Below are 17,291 nucleotides of genomic sequence, written 5' to 3' on the forward strand. Positions count from 1 at the left end.
TTATTGAGGATTAAATGGCATTAAATTATTAGTATTTGGCGCGAAATATATGTTGACATATTTTCGGCGGTTTTATAAAAAGTTGTTAAGAGTTTTAATTTTTGTATGTTTTATTTTTTCAATTTAGTTTTAGAATGTTAGATCTATCTATTAAAGTTCCAAAAGTAGTATGTCCATCGGATTCAAAGGGCCATATTCAGGTTTTCTTTTTTCCAGTATTATTAATTAATTTTTTATTGAAATTATTTTTGTAAAAGTTATATTTTTATGTTTAGGTGATATTCGGTCCTATGTTTTCTGGAAAAACGTAAGTAATTTAAAATTATTGCAAAGCAAATATTCTTTGTAAAATTTTGTTAGAAGTATTTTGATAATTATTAAAATATTTAAGAAATAATAAGTTCAGTGTTTCAAAAGTTAATAATGAAACAACTATAGTTTTACAACATATTACTACATTTTATGCTATGCTTTTTACCTCAGCTTTACTATGAATTTATTTTAACCATTGTAATAAATGCTAAATCTCATTAAGAATTTAATTCAAAATAAAATATTTTAATTTAAGAAAAATGAATTTATTTGTCAACTAGGATACTAAATTAGGCGATACTTCGTACCAGTACTGAATTATGTATGTGTGTGATCTACATATAGTATTTTACCTATAAAATATACATAATATATTTGAAAATAATGCTTTAATTTCTTATACAATATGTGATAAATGCATATTAAATTGTTACAGGACAGAGTTAATTCGTCGTCTTAAGAAGTATGAAATTGCTAACCATAAGTGTCTCATAATTAAATATCCACATGATTCCAGATATGGAGAGTCAGGAATCAAAACCCATGACAAGTGAGTGACTATCTAATGTACCAAATATTAGGTTTAATATTCTTAACTTTTATCTTTATACTTAGATTTTTTTTCTCTCATAAGTTTCTGTAGAAACAAGGACAGTCTATAATAGAAATCTTAAAATAAAATGAGGATATTTTCGTCTAATTTTTTAAAATACTCATTACAGAATAATTTTGTTTTAACTTGCGTATTTAACTTAATTTGTTTGCACATTCTTTGTCTAAAAATATTATATTCATTTTGAAATATTGGATCTACATAATGTGTTGACATACTTTTACCTGATGCACGTTAAATCTGTCGAGTTTCAAAGTCCTCCATGTTCCCATAACAAATCAATACCTCTGGGGGTACTGAATTGGAGAGTGATAGTTCTCTGATTCAGGTCAAAATTACGATCTGTGGAGGAATAAATGGGTCCGCCCTGTAAACGGGTGTGACGTATGGGTGTAGCAAAAGTAGAATTCTTGGCCATAGATGGCGCCACTGGAAAACAAGAACAATCTCACCCCCTCTGCCTTAATGGCATACGTCAACAACAACATACTTTTACAAACCCTGAAGGATTTACACCCAAAATAAATTATAAACTATAAATGTAACATGTATGCATATTGTACTTAATTTGTTATATATATATACAGTGTTTTCACTACAGCGCGAGAATCTCGCATATTTTTTTCTTTTCTCGCATTAAAAAATTAGTGCAGCGAAAAATTCGCGCATTCTATAAATCAATTTCAAAGTTCGCGAATTTCTCGCATTTTGAAAAAAGCTAATTCGAATTACGCCATTTAGAATAAAATCCATTTCACTTTTCTTCCTGGATCTTTCATTATTTTCAACACCTGCCCCATTATCTAGCTTCCCTATTTACCAGTATTGTTCAGAACCTTTTCAAACAGCAGAACACAACCACGGAACCCCTTTCAGAACATATTTCTCTGCAACCACGTGTTTACCGTAGGTAAGGTTTCTTCATGCAAGACGTTCAAATTTTTTATGCACTTATGTAAGATGGACAAATACCTTGTAAAGGCAAAATCTTCTATGATGATGCACCAAAAATATTCAATGCTTTAAAAAATAGAAGATGTTAAAAATGTATTATAATTAAAGAAATGATTTTTTTTCAAGAGTTTTTGTGTTTTTAGAAATCTCACTTAACTTTTTGAAATCTCACCCTGTTTTTGAGAAAGGGTGAGAAATTCTCTCCCATTTTTTTTCTGCAATGAATACACTGTATATATATATATGTATAAGTAATACATTATAATTTAGCAATATTATATTAATCATGTACTTTTTTTCATGTATTTAGTTTGTTTTTATGAAATTTTATTTGCAAATATCAGATAACTATAATAAGTTTTACTTCATGTAATTTTGTACAAAAAGTTACAAAGTTGAATTTATAAAATAATAAGATAATTTAAAAGAGTAATTTGGTTTCAATAATTTCAAAGTAAATTATTTGGAAGTGTTAAAATGAGAAAAACTAACTTGATATAAAGAGATGCTTTTTCAAGAGGGCCCAATCTAAAAAATTCCATTGGGTTGGATATAATTTGGTTTGATAATTGCAATGAAAATTGTTTGGAAATGATTAAATGTGAAAACCAACTTGTTGATGTAGAAATAGAATTTCTTTTTTTTTTTTCCAATTTGAAAAAACTTATTCTGTTTTTCTGAGCTGAGCCCACCTTGGCAATAGATTATCTATATAAGGTAAATGAAATTTATTAAAATTAAAAAATTAGTAAGGTCAGAAAGCTTTCATCATTTCTAAATATGATAAATCTATCATTTCCGATAATGACATTGTAATTTATAACTAATTGTATCTGCAGGTGATATATATATTTCAACTTCTTAATTTTCTATTCTCTTAAAGATCAACACATTTACTTTTTCAGTTACGGATTACTATATTTGTTTACTTTTAGACTGATTTCAGGATTTCTGTGGATTAGCTCTTTAAAAAAAGGTTACATTCTGATGTTCATATCTTGTCTCTCCTATAGCTTTGCATTTATTGTTAGTTTATGTTAGTCTGTAAATTCTGTTTCTGATGGTCATAATTCTTTTAACCTTTATATTTTGCTATTTTAAAATTAAAATTTTTAGTTTTTTTTAAAAGTTAATTGACATTAATTTAAAATGAAATAACAGTATTCATTACGTTAGTTAAGTAGTGTTTTCCAATTCTACGTTAGGAATCTTTTAAAATTTATTTTTTAGGCAAACACTGAATGCTGTCCTGACTAACTCCCTCAATGATTTAAAAAGTGAAGCTTTGAATCATAGCGTTATTGGAATTGATGAAGGACAATTTGTAAGTTTCTTTTATGTTTTTTTTATACAGTTTTGATTTTTGAGGGACAGACAAAAGAAAAAAAAATTAGAATATATACTTTTATATATAATTACATATTGGTAAGTTGATGAATTGGGGTGCATTTCTTAAGTGTTCAATTTAGACAGGTTGCCATTTATAGAAGGAATGAGTCCTTTCTTATATCCTATCCTTATATATATGCCATGTTATTTATGCCACTCTTATAATTCATATGTTTCTCATACATTTCAAAATAAAGTTACATGGTTTCATAGCCTTTTTAAAAAGTGCTTATTTTTGATTTTCCTTTTTTGAAAGCCCTTAAAGGTGCTTTTTTCATTGGGTGTTTTTAAAAAGTGCTTAATTTTCCCTTTTTCAAAATGAGATTTTTCCTTTGCTATGTTGATTTTCGCATCGAATTATGCAAAAAGACACAGTTCACGTTTTTCTATTCAATGCTTTCACAATTAATTCAACCCCAATCTATTTCGGTCAGGGTTGGGTTTTTGACATGACAGTGGTAAAAACCGCGTTTTTACCGGTAAAAACCGTCAAAAACCTACTGTTTTCTTTAATTTATGGCATATAGCGGACAATATATTATTTTCACATAATTGCCTTTATAAATGAATGTTGTAAATGATTGCTATTGATTTTGCAACTATATACATGTATTCTTATAGAAGGATATACATTCATACAGAAATATTGTACAGTAGGGAACCGATTATCCGGAACGATCGGGACCATCGCTATTCCGGATAACTGATTTTTCCGGTTTTCTGAATCGCAAAAAAAAGCCGTTTTTTTTCATTGTCAAACTCAACTAAAAAAAAATGTTTGGAAATAATCTTAAAAAGAAGAAAAAACGAGGAAGTAATACACTAATGATTATTTCCAAAATAATGGTAAAGTAAACATCTTTCAAAAAAGAAAGAAAAATTCTAAAATCTTAATAGGAAAAAAAATTTCTTTTAAAAAAAAATAACGGGAATATTTATCGAATTTCGTTCAGGTTTTTTGGTTTTCCGGTTTTCTGATTTCCGGATAATGGGTTCTGTACTGTAATATACTTATTGAAAATAGTGATACTTACTTTTATCATTATAGCTTGATTTGCAAAGGATTCAAAATTTTGCACTTCTTAATTGTTAGAAATAAACAAGCAAACAAAAAAGCTTGGAACTAATAATAAGTTCAAGAACTAAAAAAAAGGATTAAAAATTTGGCATTTCTTAAATATTAGAAATAAGCTAAACAAAACTTTCAAAACTTGTAACTACTTACAAACTCTAAGTCAAGAATGACTTGACATTCTTCAGTAATGTAATATGCCAAACAAAATTATGCTTTGAAATGTTGAAAATTTTGTTTAGTATCCTAATATTTTACTTCAAATAGTATGTTTTGATATAATCATGTTGGGAAAATGCAAGAATCTGTTCTTAAATATCTTTTAACAACTTTTTTTTAAATTTTATTGCCCAAAAATGAATTTATTTTAAATTATAAGCAGTTAAACTCAAATAAAAATGCAGTTTTACCAAAACTATGGGTTTTTGACATGATGGTAAAAACCATGGTATAAACCGATAAAAACCGTCATGTGTCAAAAACTTGCCAACCCTGATTTCGGTGTATTGTCAGTGCGTAGAGTATGAAAACAACATTCGTTTTACTTGATTCAAAATTTCATGATTTTTAACAAATATAAAAAGCAATGCTAAAAGGTTTTTTTTTTTTTTTTTTTACATGATGGTTAAGACAAGATAAAAGCGTCAATTGTCAAAAACTTTCCAACCCTGACTAGTTATGATATTTTTTAAAGTGCTTAAAAATATTTTTTGAGTGCTTGAAAAATGCTTATTTTTTGTTGAATAATTTGGCTACGCACCCTGAGTTAAATGTAGTTTGACTGTTTTTTTTAACCCAACTTTTAAAATTTTATATTGTGTAATTAGAAAACAATTTTAAAATTTACTTTGTAATACTTACAAACCTATTTGTTAAAAAAAGTTGTCATAAGTTTTTCTTATGGTTAACTCAACTAGACTTAGTTTAGCTTTAATGTGATTTGATTAATCCAGTGAAATTTTAATGCAATTACAATAGTATAGAAAATTTGCTGAAAAAGTTGCTCATTTTCCTAGCAACTTATGAAGGGTTTAGAATCGCATTCATCAACACCCTTAGACAAAGTTAATTTATGTCAGTGGTCAACATACAAAATTGTTAAATGATCCGGTTACAAAAGTTTTAATACCTCTGGCAGTATTTAAATATTATGTGAGCACACCTAAGAGGGGAGGAGGGGGCTTGGAAAGAAAGTCAAAGATATGCTTACATATTATTCTAATGATCTCTTATATAATATCTAGGATAAATTTGGTGACTGGTAATAACAACTTAGACAAATAATCAAGTCGATAAGTTTTATTTTATTTTGCACTTAAATTTACATTAAAATGTCAAACCCGAGTGTATAATTCTTTTGACATTCGTTATAAGGACACCTTAAGTTATATGTTGCAGTGCTATATACTTAGGTTTTTTGATATACTAAGACCAGAGCCGGATTATACCTTTCGTAGGCCCTAGGCATAGCCGTTTTTGGGCCCTCCTTCCCCCACTCCTCCCCTCTTTTCAAAATATATGCTAAAATTTTCTTGCATATTTTTTTTTACATTTTTATTAATATGGATTTTAATTTACAAATTTGTTTATCGAACTTTATCTGCAATATATTGACCGATTTCGATATTGCAGTTGATATCGATAATACCATTATGATTAGTTTGATCGATAACTATGTAAACACTTCACGTCAACAATACAACAACAAACCAGCAAAGAAAACAGCGAAATTGATAGTGAGATTAGTTACAAGAAATATTTATACTACAAATAGCTTCATAGTTTTCATTTTTTTCTTCTTCCAAGTTTTTCGTAGGCCCCTGAATTTCGTAGGCCCTAGGGTATGTGCCTAGTGTGCCTATAGGTTAATCTGGCCCTGACTAGGACTCTAAACTATTCTTTTACTTTATATTTTCTAATCCGCATTTAATTTTAAAAAAAATAAAATAATTTTACAGTTTCCTGATATTGTTACATTTTCTGAAGAAATGGCAAACAGTGGAAAAATTGTTATTATTGCTGCTTTGGATGGAACTTATCAAAGAAAAGTAAGATAACATTATCAATAATAAATTAAAAAAACAACTCATTAGATACAGTCACTTCCACTATGTAAAACGAATCATACATTTAAGTATGATATTTTTAAATCTAATTTTCTGGTTTGTGCTTTTATATGTTAAAGGGATTTAGCAGCATTCTTCAGTTGATTCCTCTTGCTGAAAACATCATCAAACTCAATTCAGTCTGTATGCTTTGTTATGAAGATGCATCTTATACAAAAAGGATAGGAACTGAAACACAGGTAATTACGTTAACTAAATGAGACATAATTTAAATTAATTGAATTGGTATCATTACTTAAAATGTATCTAGTAAATTAGATTTATTGTAATTTATGCATGTATCTTATCGATTGTTTGTTGTCTAAATTTTAGTTGTTTTTCTTACTTTTTGTTTATTTTCCAGCTTGAAATTATCGGTGGTATAGATAAATACATGGCAGTTTGTCGCAATTGTTTTAAAGATGATGCACCCGCAGAAAGTAAATTAGAAGAATTGAAGATAAAAACCACAAATGATTCTGAATTGATTGCTGAGAAAGAAAATCAGTGTAAATGTTAGTTATATGCTTGAAATGACATTTTAGGATGACTCTTGTTGCACAAGACTTCTTTATAATTTGCACTACTCTCTATTCTTGTTTAAAACAACTTTGATCTATGCTAAACTGCATGCTATTTTTTTAAATTTATCATAGAATTGTATATACACATTCATAATCATTGTGATCATATTTATGTAAATGTTTTTAAAACGTGTGATCTTTTATGTCGGTGATCTTATAAAGTTTTATATCTAATAAATAATTTTACAACATTTATTGAATAATACAATTAATAAAAATATTTAAAGTGTAAGAGTACATTTTATGTATCCTACAGGTAAACAAGTTCAAATTTTACACAGAAACTTGACTTCAACATATCAGTATTGTTTATGTTTTTCCAAATAAATTTTAACAATAATACTTTTTATTTTACTACTTTAAAATCGTCTAAGTGACTAAATGGCAGTGAATTATTACCAAGTTCTGATTAATAATATATATAATAATAGTTCTGATTAAATAACTGCTTCATTTGATAAGTTTTGTTGAGAATATTATTCAAATTTAATGGTTATTTTATATCAATTAAAATTAACTATAAACTTGAAGTTTTGTGATTGATATCTTATGTTTGTATTAACTATAAAAAAGAAAAAAAAACTTATTATTTCGAAAAATTATAATTTAAAACTGTTGAGACATATCTGAAATCCAATTTTTAATTTTACTATGGTTAAATTTTTATTTGGATAGAATATTGTGTATAATAAGCAAATATTCCAAATACTGAAGACAATTGTTTCTGACAACAAAGATTTAGAAAAGTAAAAGGTGGGTACTGCTGCTCAGCTCTGTGACTTAATTTCATAGGTGCCCACAGTGTAATATTAAATGTGCAACACTTCTTGGTTTTTCTGAGATCAAGAACAAGAAGTTCAGTGCTAGCTGTTAGAAAAAAATTTAATTTAAAACAGTTATCTCTATGTTTTTTTAAATTGATTACTAGCTTTATTTCCTTTTAACAACTACAAATGCTAATTTTTTTTTTTTGTTTCCGAAAAAAGAAAGCTTTCAGAATGTCAAATAAATGTATAATTTTGTATTACTACTGAAAATTTCCTTAATTTAATGTCGCAAAAATACGACCATGATAAGAACCTATTTTTTATTGTTGCGTGTATAAACTTTATATAGCCTATAATAAATTTGTAATTAATGAATGTAAAGAAAAATCGTCGTATATCATGGAAAACAGGGCGGCCACATACACTTGGTAAAAAAGTTCTGACTGTATAGAATTTCTATGATTTTTGTAACTGGTCGCATAGATTTTATTATTAATTTTTCAAATATGCCTCATTTTTAAACATAAAATATATTTCAAAACACGTATACCTGTTACTGAAGTTAAATTAAACAAATTTAAAAAAAAAAAAAATAGTTATTACCAAACCGAATTTTCGAGAAAAAAAAATATCAATCTTATAAGTACCACAAACATTAATATTTTGAGCCTTTTAGTTAAAATCCCTGATTTTTTCGAAACAAAATTCAGACATTTCCCTGTTTTGTGGCCTTGTAAAATTGTGTATTTCAAATGACTTATCTGCTAACATCATATAAAAAAATAAAGGATGGGTTCATTTTGTTTTAAAAATATTTACAGACAGATTGAATCTCAAACAAAGCCCAATCAAGTTATATGCATGAGATGAGAGTATGAACAATTTAGAACCATGTTTCAGAATTAAGAAAATAAAGGGGAATTCGACTATCGTATTTTACTTGCAATTTTATTGCAGTTAAAAATTTTATTGTGAAAACTAATTTTGGTTTTTAGTGAATACAAATTAATAGAAAAACAACATATTTAGATAAGTAACATTAATAAATTTTTTAAGCAAACGCATAACAATACATAAACAATAGTTATTTGTAATAAAAAATCTTGATCAAAATGAGAGTTCTTGCAAGAGTATATGAGTAGTTATCCAGGAATTCGATCCACATATCCACAAACTAAGTTGGCAGGCACTGCTTTGTCTTAAAATGGAAAATGTACATGAATATAAAAATGTAGCTATTTTTTGTAAGACAGATGTAAAGCAAAATTTTACATACCTATCATTTTGGGATAAGCAAGATTTAAATTTTTCATAATTTCTACAAATTCCTCTTTACTTTTTGTTAAACGCAAATTATATTTCTTCTCCTCATCAACTGAAGTAACGGTATTGCCTTAAAAAAAAAATAAAAAAAAGGATTAATGTAGCTTTATAATTTTCTTATTCATATGAAATAAAAAAATAGTTAAGGTAATTGAGCTTAGTGACACATGAAAAAATTTTAGTTTCCAAGTTTAGGATCATGTTTTGAGCGATTAAATATATTAAGATAAGTCTTTAAATTGGCAGTTTTCAATGTAGATAGATTTTGTATCAAGTCAAAGAGCGCAACTGGGAAAAATTTTTTACCCAATTTTTCTTTCTTCTAATGAACACTTGCTGAAATTTTAACATAAATGATGATAGTTTTGCTACTAAATAGTAATTTAAATATAAATTTTATTACTTTGTAGAGATGGTTATGAATATAAATAAAATAGTTAAAAGATTTTAATATAAAAAGATATATACATTTATAATAAGAGTATATAAAAAACCAAGATTTAACAAAGGAGATACAGAAATATAGTAGGAGAAAAATAATTGAGTAACTTTTCTTCTGTAACCAATTGGGTACAGCTTTTTATTATTTCTTAACGCATGACTTGTTTAATGGAAAAATAGCAATTTAAGATTAATAAAAATACAATTTTTAAAAAACATCATCAAAAGTCCATAAAAAAAGTAACTCTTGTCCAGAGACAACTGCTAGTTTTTTTTTTCTACCTTTAAATATTTTTTAATATTTTAAAGCTTATCTTTCTCAAATTCACTAAAATGTAACTTGAAAATATTTTCTCACAATCTACAAATAAAAGTTTAAATATTACGCTAAAATAAAATAATCTGGGTATTAAACCTGTGATAAATGGTTAACATGTATGTCCTTAGGATAACGTATGAAAAAAAGTTAAATCTAAGTTTCATTATTTTAAGTTAAAGATTAAAATCTTACTCGATTAAAGGCTTTCAGTTCTAACTAATCTAGGCCTAAAACTGAGTAGTAACTCCATATTTTTTTTTTGTTCTTATATTTGCTTTATTAAGAGTAATAAGTCTTTAAGTTCAATTTAAAAAGAAGAAAAAAAACGTAGTAGAAGAGTGCATCTTGATTTACGAAAAAGTGCAGACCTTCCTATAGACCTTATTTGTTTTGATTTCGCTTTTAATATTTGTTTTTCTAAACTTAATAATGTAAAAAAGGCAACTATTAACAAAAAATAGAAGTTATATATTAAATGCCAAATAAGGATGAAAATTTACAGTAAGGGTATGAAAACAGATTTGTATAACTGTATTGTCCAAAAATGATTTAAAAATTGTAGTCTTCAAACAAATAATTTAATAAAAAACGTTTAGATAATTTTATAAATAATGTGTAGATGAAAATAATATATTAATCAATAATTTTCACAGGTTCAAAAGCTGATAAAGAATACCTTTATAATCATGAGCAAAATATAATAAATAATCTTCAGGAAGACTAAAAATTTGACTATGCACTGAATCATACAGCTTTGATGCATCACCTGAAAAATAAGATTGAAAATTTTGAAACAATACAAAATCATCTAATAAATTTTGAATCGTAACATTTTATCAATTGAATACATTGATTCTCTAAATTTAATAAAAAAGATTTATATAAAAAATAATTTAACTATCTATGATTGTCTATTCTTCACAAAATGTCCAATTTAAAATTTTTTACTAACCAATGTCTAGCGAAAAAAAAAAAGTTATTTTCAGAAAGAAGTATATGATATTAAATATTCTTGATATCTTGCTGCAAATTGATGGGCAACTGCTTTTGCAAAAATAAAAAGGTTGTATTTGTGAAAATTTTTTAAATAAAATGTGAAATAGAATACTGACGGAACAATTTACACTTTTATTGTAAATTCTTCATTTTGTCGGGATCAAATTAAAACAATAACTGTAATTAAAGTAATAAAAAGTATTTAACAAAAAGATCAATTTATAGCTGAATATTTATTGTATCATAAAAATAAAAAAATTACCTTCTTGAAAGTCTGTTCGTCCACAACCTCTATATAACAATGCATCTCCAGTAAAAGCTACCTTTCCTTCATGAAAAACATATGTTATACAGCCTAAATAAATCGGAAATGAAAATAAAGTCATTTTGAAGAACAAGTTCCCAGGAAAATGCTATTGGCATTTTATTTCCAATTTGATTAATATAAAAATGTTCATAAAAAAATTCACATCAAAGATTACTATATAATTTTTTTTTCAAATTTAAGAAAATATTATATGCAATTTTTTTTTCTTTTTTGCACAAGGACTGTAATAAGATAACTTGTCAACTGTTTTTGTGGTGTACAAATCAAAAGTGTAATGTACAAAATAAATATATATATCTAATGCATTCTCAGAAAGGCATATGTTTATTGTTTTTAAAAATAGGAATTTTATAACGATAATTCTTATATTTAGGCTAAATATAAAAATTAACAAATTAAGTTAAAAAATATCTAAAAAAAGCTTTTATACAGAACTGAAAAATAGTTGAATTTTCTTCTTTATTATACGAGCGCTAAAGAAAGGTTGGCAAGGCAAATAATTTTAAGGTTTGAAATGTATTTATCTTAATATATGTTTATGAAAAAAAATCTATCAAGACAGTTGATCAATCTATTACATAAAATAGATCAACAGTTGATCTATTTTAATCATGAAGAAATACCTTTTCTAAGTGTACCACAGAAAGTAGCAATTTATTCCATAATGGACAGAACAGCTATACTGTAAAAGAAATGACCTCAGTGGACTAATTGATTCAAAAATCAATGAATAAAACAGATATTTTTATTATTTAATAAATAAAAATCAGTAAAAAAAAATTTTTTTTTTTTAAACAAAAAAAAAGGTACTATTTTGTTAAAGGGATCATTAACACTTAAATTTTTTTCGCCAAACCAAACATAAAACATTTACCAATCAATAATAATCACTTTCCATTATTTTTCATAATTTGATTAATCAAGAAAAGTGAAAGACATTGCCTGGATTAGCCTCATTGGTGTGTTTATTTAAGGGTAAGTGCCACTGCCCTTGGGTATTTCCTCTATTGTCCGTTGAGGTAAAGAGTTGCCTAATGGTCTAAAATTTGCTCACCATAATTTTTTTACTTCCCCTTCATGCAAACAGTACTAAAAATAAAAAAAATTAATAATAATCTACCATTTGTATGTCCTGGTGTTGGTCTTATTTCCAAATTTATATCACCAACTTTTAAAATCTCCATTGGTTTAAGATGTCGATCTGCTTGAGCACCTGATGTGAGAGATATCACGCTTTGACAGTTTGTTAGAACTTTTTTTATTTCTCCAGTTCCAGTGATATGATCGGCATGAACATGAGTGTTTGCTAAATAAATGTCAATAAATAAAAGTTTTAATAAACTTACAAGTAAATAACTTTGAACAATATATAACTTCGAAAAAAAAAAAAAAAAAAAAAGAGGAAAAAAAATTCAGTAATGCAGTGTTGGCGGCTCATTGAATTCACCTTTGTTCTGAGACTCTTACATTTTAAAAAACAACTACAGGGTGCATAGCCAAATTATTCAACAAGCAATAAACACTTAAAAAATATTTTTAAGCACTTTTAAAAAATATCATAATTAGGCAGGGTTGGAAAGTTTTTGACAGTCGACGGTTTTATCTTGTTTTAAATGTCATGTCAAAAAAAAAAAAAAACTTTTGGCATTGTTTTTGACAATTGTCAAAAACCATAAAATTTTTAATCATGTAAAACCAACGGCGTTTTCATGGCGGACTGACTATACGCCGAAGATAGGGGTTAAATTAATTATGAAAACGTTGAATAGAACAATGTGAACTGTGTCTTTTTGCATAATTCAAAGGGAAAATCAACATAGTAAAGGGAAAATTAAGCACTTTTTAAAAACACCCAATAAAAAAGCACCTTTAAGGGCTTTTAAAAATCGAAAATAAGCACTTTTTAAAAACGCTACGCACCCTGAACTAGCAGTTCTAAATTTTAGAAATTTCATTGAATATAATAGAATGATCATATTGAATAATTTAATTAATCTTGATAAATTTATTTGATTAAATTTAATAAAATATTATTCTTTTTTTTAGTTCTGGGCAGAAATTCTTTTGTTAAATGACTAACAGCACTGAATGCTTCAGTCCTATGATTTAATTCATAGAAAAACAGAAATATTTAATCTTTTTTTTTTAATTAATTCATCTAATGGTACCATACATTTGAATGTTTGATTCATTCTTACCTAGACCTTCCAACATTTGATTTTTTTTTTGTAGAAAAAATTGAAACCGACAATATAAAAGTAAGACTTGAGACAAATACTTTGACAATCGAGCCATTCACAACAAAAAGTATAAGACTTTTTCAAAAGCAACTGATATTTTTAAGTATTATTGTAAGATTGTTAGTTTGATGAAATAACTATGGTTTGTCTGTACTTTCCTTTAATTCTGATGTGCTAATTTAATCATTTATTTTTATGCTATTTGCACCAAAATGATAGCAAAAAATTGTAAATTAATAAAAAAATACTCAATATAAAAATGTTCCAACTAAGACTCTAGAAAATACATGCTTAAAGTCTATGCAATATATTATCAACGATATTTGCAAATAACTAAATAGCGGAAAATATTTTTAAAAGTATATTGCATACATACTTTTTGCACCAAAGATCAAACATTAAAGAAGAATTTGTAAGTTGACAAAAAGTAAGAGGTAAAAATAAGAAATACTAATTCTGTTACATATCTATGATTTCTATAAACATCTTAATATAATTTATATTTATGTAATTCATATTAAAAAATTTTAATATCAACAATTTATATTAACAAGAGAAAAAAATTAAAGAAAAAAAAACTATATTTTAATTACATAATTTTTATTTATTTTTTTTAATCTCCAATTGGAAATGTAGATGTACTTAGTTTTATTTATTATGTTTAGAATTTCTAAATTTGCAGCTTCTTAATCAATTATCTCTTTTGCCTTTTCTGGTCTTAGGTCTCACATAAAAGGTGACCAGACATTAAAATAACTTACTCTTTTAATTTCTGAAACATTTGACTCACAAAAGTTTGACTTTAATGGCAAATCTATTTTTGTGTATTTGTTTTTAAAATCTAGTGATTTCTAATGAGTTGTTTATAGTCTAGTGATTTCATTAGTAGTGATCACTGTATTAAAAGATAAAAATAAAACATCTATGAAACCATTTTATCGGTAAGTGAAGTGATACAGAAGAGTTAATTACCAGCATAAAATAGATTTAATCCCAATTCTTGAACTAATTTTATATCCCTGGCAACATGTTCAATAACAGGATCAATAAGTATAGCACTACGAGATTTGGCATCAGCAAGTAAATATGTGTAGGTACAACTAGTTGAATCAAATAGCTGTTCAAAAAAAATGAAAAAGAATTGTTTAGCATACTATAAGGAGTAATTAATTAACTTTATTCAAAAATTTATGATATAACTACTTTTGTTTAAGTATTTCTTTTACTGAACAGGCATGAATATCTAATTCAAATGAATCAAAATTATTTCTAATCTCTATGATAAGTATTTTAAATGTGTAACTTTTCCAATTTTAAATGTGTAACTTTTTCAATTTTTTGGAAGAAAAATAAATTAAGAACATTTCCATATTGGTACCTCTGCAGAAATATTTGCGAAGTTTTTTGACTTCTGGGCAGTCATATAGAAACTAAAGGAGAAAAAAAAAACTTGTATCGAATGTAAAACTTTGGTGAAATATCAGATTTCTGATATAAACATATTTCTGATGAGAGCAACACTAAAATTATATTGATTTACAGGAGGGAAAAGTGTTAGGAATGCGAAAAATTGTCAATTTAATAACATGAATTAATTACAGGTGTCTTTTTTTGATCTAGTATGCGCCTACATCGATTGAGATCAGAGGTGCTGTTGGAAAAAAAATCGATATATTAGGAGAATGTTTATGTGTGAATCTAACTATAAATAATCTTTGCTAATTCGCTTTGGGGTAAGTATGATACTTACCGCAACTTGCTCTCTGGACAGCAAAATATTTTCGAGTGGTAGTTTATTAATGTATGATTCTTGGTTTAATAAATTCAATTTATTAGGTTTTTATCCACCACTATTTCTAAATAATTCGAATGCTTTTATCATTCGCACCCTTGTTACAATTAAGTCATGCTACACCGTTTAAAAAGTAAGTAAAATTAGTCCAATATTAGCAAATTTTAGTTTGTAGTTTACCGTTTTTTAAACTATTACGCTGCGTCCGAAGCAGTTGGCATCTCTGAGTGTCTCCAAAGGTTCTGTCAGTAGCATTAAAGGAAGAACAGTAATAAGGAATTCGCTTATAGTCCCCCTCAAGCAAACTTCAACATACTATTTGTTTTAAAATTAAAGTCCTTTTAAAATCCCTTTGGCGCCTAGGCAATTGTAGCAACTTGGCAATTCCTGTAAATAGATGCCGATACAGAAATATACCCTTCATATTGAGTTTTCCTATTGAAAAATAAATTTACTGAATTTAATTACAAATGAATTGAATTCAATTGAAGAATAAATAAATAAAAAATTCAGAACCAATTTTACACTTTAGTCAATATAAAATAATATCTTAAAGTGTTCTTGATGTTTTAGAATTTTATCATTTTAAATAGATTAAGAATCTTTTACAAATAAACATAAAATTATATTAATTTAACTGCTATTAATACTCTAAAGTTTTATTAGCAAAAAAAAATTGAAAATCTTTATAAAGCTTTGTTCATAAAATTATATTAACTTAAGTATTGTTGATGTTTTTTGAAATTTATGAGATGAAAACAAAAAACTACCTGCTATATGCTCAAAAACTAATCTATTAGAAAACAAAACAAAAAAAATTGCAAGTAGGTATTCATTTAAACTTTTGAATATCACTTCAAATGAAAGATTTGCTGTTAATTATAAACCTTATACATTTAATAAATTTATCTTGAAAAAAAATCAGTAGAAACAATATTTTTATAAACTAATATTACTTATATACATATAAAGAGTGAGATTAAAAAGAAAGACACTACAATAATTACAATTGTACATCGTGAAATGAAAAATCAATTAAAGCTATAAGAAATATGAATTTTAAAAATTTAAATTTATATGATTTAAGTGAGATTTATTTTCAATAATTTCAAATATCTAATTTGTTGATAGATTTTTTTAGTGAAATGCATTAGTTTATTAATCAAAAAATTTATCAAATACATTTACAATAAACGCAAATACTATATCAAACAATGCAGCATATAGAATAAATGTAAATTTATTTTGTACATGCGATTTATTTGCAAGAATTTCAATTATCTAATTTGTAGACTTTATGTATTTTAGGAAATAGTATTAATTCTTTTGTCAGAAAAAGATAACAGTAGAAACTATAACGTATATTTTACCTGCCGAAATATAATATTCATTAATCTCTTCATTTTTCTTAAACTGGTCAACCACTCTATCTTTCTTTTTCTTTTTTTACATAAAAAGTCACTTAAACTGGAACAAAACAAGTTTAAAATACTAGTAACTATAACTAGGAAATATAATCGCTTAACGTCTCCATTTATTCCTTTCCTGATACCTTCTTAAACAAAGTATTTAATAATGCTTTGGTCAAAATATAAATCTTATAATTATTTTGATAACGTAAAATATTTAAATAACAAATTTCTTTAATAACCAGGAAGGAAGACTTAAATCAAATGAATTGTCAATGTCACTGAAGAAAATAAACAAACAAAAATCTCGCAATATTGTACTTTTTGAATTGTGTGAACGGAGTCGGAACGCTTTCAACTATTATACAATACTTTTTTTTATATTTTCGAACTTCAACTGAGAATCCTTTTTTAATGCGAACTTATTTCAAACTTTAGAAGAAACATAAATAGTGGTGACATCTGTTGAGAAAAATTATAGTGTTTTATTTCTTGGAATATTTAATTAAAAAATAGATTAAATAAAAACTCTATGATAGAAGAAGGAGGGATGCGTGTGTTTTTAGAAAGTATCGATAAAAGTAATAATTAAATATAATTCTAAATAAATGGTAAGTTGATTCATTAAATATCTTTCACAGAAAACT

General features: G+C 26.1%; 2 protein-coding genes across 2 annotated transcripts; one reads left to right on the forward strand and one right to left on the reverse strand.

Annotated features, from left to right (window-relative positions):
- The first annotated feature begins 32 nt into the window (after nt 1-32).
- LOC107452200 (thymidine kinase, cytosolic) lies at nt 33-7,220 on the forward strand. Its single transcript, XM_016068526.4, has 7 exons — nt 33-200; nt 276-307; nt 749-862; nt 3,110-3,203; nt 6,299-6,388; nt 6,526-6,645; nt 6,810-7,220. The coding sequence occupies exons 1-7, from the start codon at nt 135-137 to the stop codon at nt 6,963-6,965; spliced, it is 672 nt and encodes a 223-aa protein (XP_015924012.3). The 5' UTR covers nt 33-134; the 3' UTR covers nt 6,966-7,220.
- A 1,507-nt stretch (nt 7,221-8,727) lies between these two features.
- LOC107452201 (uncharacterized) lies at nt 8,728-17,043 on the reverse strand. Its single transcript, XM_016068528.4, has 7 exons — nt 16,606-17,043; nt 14,416-14,560; nt 12,324-12,509; nt 11,138-11,230; nt 10,556-10,645; nt 9,073-9,189; nt 8,728-8,994 (listed from the first exon to the last, which is right to left on the reverse strand). The coding sequence occupies exons 1-7, from the start codon at nt 16,636-16,638 to the stop codon at nt 8,939-8,941; spliced, it is 720 nt and encodes a 239-aa protein (XP_015924014.1). The 5' UTR covers nt 16,639-17,043; the 3' UTR covers nt 8,728-8,938.
- Between the last annotated feature and the right edge of the window lie 248 nt (nt 17,044-17,291).

Source organism: Parasteatoda tepidariorum, chromosome 5 (genome assembly GCF_982258835.1).
Source record: "Parasteatoda tepidariorum strain Cologne lab strain chromosome 5, Ptep-v5.0, whole genome shotgun sequence".
In the NCBI taxonomy this organism is placed as follows: Eukaryota; Metazoa; Arthropoda; class Arachnida; order Araneae; family Theridiidae; genus Parasteatoda; species Parasteatoda tepidariorum.